Genomic DNA, 5,260 nt, shown 5'->3' with positions numbered 1-5,260 from the left:
AGCACCTCCACACGGCTGGGAAACCCCTCCAGGGATGGGGACTCCACCACTGCCCTGGGCAGCCTGCGACACGCCTGCACAACCCCAGCGGGACAGAAACGGCTCCTCAGGGACAACCTCAACCTCCCCTGAGGTTGAGGAAGCAGCAACTTGAGGCCGCTTCCTCTAGTCGTGTCGCTTTTTCCTGGGGAAAAGAGACCAACCCCCACCTTGCTCCAGCCTTCTGTCAGGGAGTTGTCAGAGCCAGAAGGTCTCCTCAGAGCCTCCTTTGCTCCAGGCTCAACATGCCCAGTTCCTTCAGCTGCTCCTCAGTGCACTTCTGCTCTTGTCCCCTCACCAGAATAGAGTATTTTCACTTGGAAGGACCTACAAGAACCATCTCATCCAACTGCAGTGTCACAGAAGGGCAGTGGTTGGCTGGGTCACATTCTGGCAGCACCCCAGGAAGGAGGCAGTGGTCTCCCATCCACCCCAAATAAACCAAAGGAGATTCTGAGGAGCAGTCAAGCTGCTGGACACCCCTCTTTCAAAGCCAGCCCGATCTGCTCGAGCCTGCTGGAAAGACTCATCGCCCAGCTGTGCCCCTGCCAGAGACTTCACCGCACCACGCTGACTAACGTTCTTGGCTCTCTGCTTTGGACTCGGTGGTGTTTTTACTGTTGACACCTGGCAATCGCACTGGCTCTTGGTCCTGTCAATCAAAGCCTGGTAGAAGGTTACGTGTGGTACAAAAATCAGCGGTATTTTACATGACAACCTGAGGAAGTGTTAGCAAGCGGGTGAAAAGGAGTCCAGATTTCACCTTGCCCATCAGCCGTCTGCTCAGCCCACGGGTGGCACTCGGGGCCAGCACGCAGAGAGCAGCGCGCACCCTGCAAGGTGCAGGGAATTGCAGTATAGCCAAAGGTGCCATGAGCAGGCACTCAAAACCGGTGATGAACACTGGAAAGGAACTTTGGAAGTCAGTCTGAAGTCCTTCAGTTACAAGTGATGGGTCATACACCACACCCTCCAGGGAAAGCACAGAGCCACAGTGGTGTCTGAGCCAACCCTCCTGCGGTGACGAGTGTCTCACCTCCCAATCCATGACAACATTCATAACAAAAGCACGTTTTTTCCTCAACGGTCACCAGATCTGTTGTGATTAGTGACGCAGGAAGCATCAGCACTCGTGCAGGGTGCTGCAGAAGTGTCAGAAGTGCCTGTCCAGGACTGCAGCTGTATGAGCACCTCCTGGCCCACGCATGTCCATGGCTGGGCCTGCCTGGCTGTGGTCTCCAGGGTTTTACACACAGACAATGTCACACAGAGCCCTTTTCCTGGCTGCCGACGGCAGTGGCTTTCATACCCAGCTCGCTGACAGTACCGCCCACCGCCCCACCTCGCCCAGACCCCCTCCTCTAGGAAGGAGCCCCCGGGGGGCCATCATGACCTGTCCCCCAAACACCAACCACAGACCACGGGTGTCCCTGGCACCGCAACAGCTGATCTCCAGCATTTTGGGGAGGGTCCGAGGCGGTGCAGGGTGCTCCAACACCACAAGCCACAATGATGGAGCACCCACGCAACAGCCGGTCCTCCTGAGCAACCCGCCGGAGCGAAACAAGGATAAAGGAGACCCAAACACGAGCACAGGAGGATATCAAACCAAACACTTATACAAAGTATTACTCATTTTGAAACCCACAGGGTCAACGTCAGTTAAGAACATGTTTAAACATCATTTTCACCATAGAGAAAGCAGAAAGGAGCTGTGGCTCCCGCAACTGTCACCTGCATCACGACTGGCCTGACTGGGCCATCAAAGGGAGAGGGAGCAAAAGCCGGGCACTGCGGGATTAGGGAAGCTGGGACCTGCCTCGGGGTGCAGCTTCCCCAGCATCAACACCTGCTTGGCTTCACGGAGACCTTCAGCTATTGTCAGGTTTAGCTGCTTGATCAACATGAGGAATCACGTGCTGCTGATTTAAAAGCTTTTCTTGCACATGTATTATAAATCACAAAGATTTATAAAAATTTTACTAATCATATCTAAAGTGTGAATTTTATTCATTTATTTATTGGTTTGCCTAGGCTTAGTTATACAAGTTTCTTCTCTCAACGATGCCTTACGAAATACATTTTACTTTTTTTTTTTCTAGTAGCCTAGACACAGGAAAAGAAACCCCAAGAAAATGTTAAAGCAAGATAGAACCCAGCAATCAATTTAAGGCTAGCAGATTTGGTGTTAGGAATGAACCAATACACCTTCTTTCAGAAAAAACACATGCACCGCAATTACTTTGTTGAACGAAACATCACAATCCACATTGGAAAAAAAAAAATAAATTTTTCCAAATCAAATTATAATTTACCCTGGAAGTTACCCACTCGCATGTTTTACCTGCTACTTCAGAAATACAGGGGAAAGGAACGCCCCGTCCCGTATTTTCCAGAATACACAGTATAAATATAGGAGTCATGCCATAAAACTATATGCAAAAATGGCACACTATTATTGCATGCGCGTTGTGATACTACATGCCAACGAACGCCACCGGCTCGCCGATCGTCCCGTCCTCTGTACTTACGGCGCAGCCCCCGCTGCCAAGGGGATGCCCCAGCCTCCCGGTGTGCCGGGGACCGCGGGTTTATCACACGTACGGCTGGTGGAGGGCGGCTCTCCTGCCCACGCTGCCCTTGCCTGTAGCAGTTCAAGCTCTCAGCGACGGCTCTGAGTCCCGGCTGCGTTATGTAAACCGGTCTGAATTCATTTTTCGCAGTTTGGGTGGAAGGTTCCCTTCCATCCTGCCGCCGCCCGACAGCTTCTGCAGCTTGGGCGGCAGGTCAGCCACCGACTGGCTGATGGGATCTGACATCATCTTTGTGGTTTTAGACACCAGTTTCTCCTCCGAATTGCCGGGGACCGAGCTGATCCGCTGGAGTTTCATGGGTAAATCCCCCATGCTGTAGGCCTTCTCCGAGGTGGTGGAGCTCATCCTGAGGAGTTTTTTGGGGAAGTCTTCTCTCCCGGTTATTTTCTGCAGTTTTGAAGGGAGCTTTGTGCTAACTTCGTCGAGACCATCCAGGCACTCCACTGAGTTATTCCTTTCCTTGCTGTTGCTCACAGCGGGTGCTATCAAGGGAGAGGACATGAGCAGCATCTCCTCCTGCTCCTTCACACTGTATGGTGGGGTGGGGACCTCAAACGTGGCATGGAACTGGGAGTAATCGACTTTAAAGAACCCCTCTTCCAAGGAGATAACAGGGAAGAAGCGGTGGCCCCAGAGCACCTCGTCCTCGGTATAGGATGTCCTGGCTTGGCACGTCATCCCTGCAACGAGCAAGGGAGAAAAACTTTCACCAGTTATGGACAACTGTGGATGCACATAAAACCTGGGGCTCTTGAACATTTCGATGAAACATATTGTATGTTTTTAAATGTATAAAAGAACAGGCCTTGGCATGCCTCCCGTCTGCACGCAGGAGCGATAGAACTGTCATCCTCAAGGTGAGAGGAGCCAGCACAGAGGAAGGGATGCCACGTCGACCATGAGGGACACGTTTGAGGGTGCTGCTGACAAAGGGGAATACAGGGGTAACCAATAACCCTGGTATGAAATTAGCACGAGCTGCTAATTGTAACATGAAGTTGGACTTGTCAGGATCTTAAAGAATTACTACGTTATTCCGTATTTTCACCATACTGACGAACACAGGCAAAACCAGACCCTACGCTCCATGCATCACATGCACAAACCAAGCCTGTGTCAGTGCCTTCCAGCCCCCAGTGAGCTCAGGTATGTCCTACGAGATACATTTATTCCTCTTTAAGGGCCTCAGTAGCAACCTGCTCACAGATCCATCACTGCCAGCCTGAGATCCAAGCTTTAACAAATTAGCAGGGAAGGAGAAATATGACTAAGAGGCACGACACTGCCCTTCCTCCTCCTCCACCATGGAGAAAGGTTCTCCCGAGCACCCAGGCTTGGTCCAGCTGACCCAGCTGACCTCAGAAATCAGAGAGAAGCAATGATTGCAGATCACTGGAGGCTTCTAGAAAAAACCCTGCTGCTTTTTTTTTTTATTATTTTTTAACTGGTATCTGCAGCAATCTGTAAATAGAACGACTCTGCCATTTTATCCTAGTACAGCAAACTGGAAATATGACATTTGGTTTTCAGGAAGCTAAATCTACCTCTGCAAACACATCCTCTGCTTGGCTGGCAAGAATGTCAGGAGGAAATAGGGGAAACTTGGGCAGGCACAAGAAAAACGACAGCGGGGCTGTTGCGAGGGGGAGCGGGGGATGGATACACGCCTGGTGACGTACAGCCAGAAAAACAGCATTTTATTACACTTTCGGTATGTCACTGCTAAATGGAATCGAAGTTCAAGGGTTGCACAGCGATTTCTACTGCTAACATGAGTGCGTATATCACAGGGCAGAAAACTGAGTTTCCTGTCTTAGCACGGAGAAGAAAAATATGAATGCAGGGGAATGCACCTCACCTGAGCTCAGAAACACGCCCCGAGAGCCGGCAATCCCACCCGCTGCCACAGCCTCGGGCAGGACAGGGCTTTCTGCTTCCTGGGGTATTTTTACCTGGTCACCATGTGTCTCAGCTCTGCTGGCTAAGGGGAAGCCATCACATACCCTAACGGGTTTAGAAAAAACCTGCAATTTTTAGCAAAACAGTCGTTACAGAGAGTTCTTCCTCCATCTGTCTCCTTCACGCCGCAGCTGTTCATTAGCTGCACCTTTGCCGCCGCAGCCCAGACCTTTCCCCCTCTGCTTCTCCAGCCCTGGCTTCGAAGGAGACCTCATTAGCGAAGGGACGTGTCTAATAACGCATGCGAATGGTGGGAGCCGTGTTTGGAGCTGGGTCTGCGGGGCCTGGGAAGCAGATGGCTGGTTAACTCCAGTGACCTGCGCTTTAGATAACAAATTGCTTAAAATGCAAATCTCGCTCTGTATAGAGAAGTTGGTAACTGTCGACCTCGCTGCACCACAGGCTTTGCCGAGGCGGGTGAGGGGCACCTTCGGCACAACCGAAAGGCTCCCGTGGAAGCACCCCAACCGCTGCGATGCAGCTCTGCAGGGAGCTGGCTGCTGGGTGGAAATCCTGGCACGGCTCCTTCTTTTCATTGGCAAGACAAAAAAAAGGAAAATTAAGTATTATTGTAAAAGTTGTGCTATTAAAATGCCATGGGGGCTGTATCCAGGGGCATGGGGAGGACATGTGGGTCAGCAACACTGCCAGGGCTCAGGGAAGGGACC

At 51.4% G+C, this 5,260-nt stretch overlaps 1 protein-coding gene across 1 annotated transcript in view; it reads right to left on the bottom strand.

Moving 5' to 3' along the window:
* Positions 1 to 2,723: 2,723 nt before the first annotated feature.
* The window catches only part of LOC104497351 (G protein-activated inward rectifier potassium channel 1), a 37,364-nt gene continuing 34,827 nt past the window's right edge, over positions 2,724 to 5,260 (bottom strand). The window contains exon 2 of the mRNA XM_010140593.1: positions 2,724 to 3,313. Coding sequence (XP_010138895.1) covers positions 2,730 to 3,313 — 584 coding nt within the window. The 3' untranslated portion in view covers positions 2,724 to 2,729. The remainder of the gene's footprint in view (positions 3,314 to 5,260) is intronic.

The sequence above is a fragment of the Buceros rhinoceros genome, unplaced genomic scaffold (assembly GCF_000710305.1).
Source record: "Buceros rhinoceros silvestris isolate BGI_N320 unplaced genomic scaffold, ASM71030v1 scaffold6950, whole genome shotgun sequence".
NCBI lineage: Eukaryota > Metazoa > Chordata > Aves > Bucerotiformes > Bucerotidae > Buceros > Buceros rhinoceros.
Note: the sequence above shows the minus strand (reverse complement) of the source record. Positions and strands in the feature narration are given on the sequence as shown.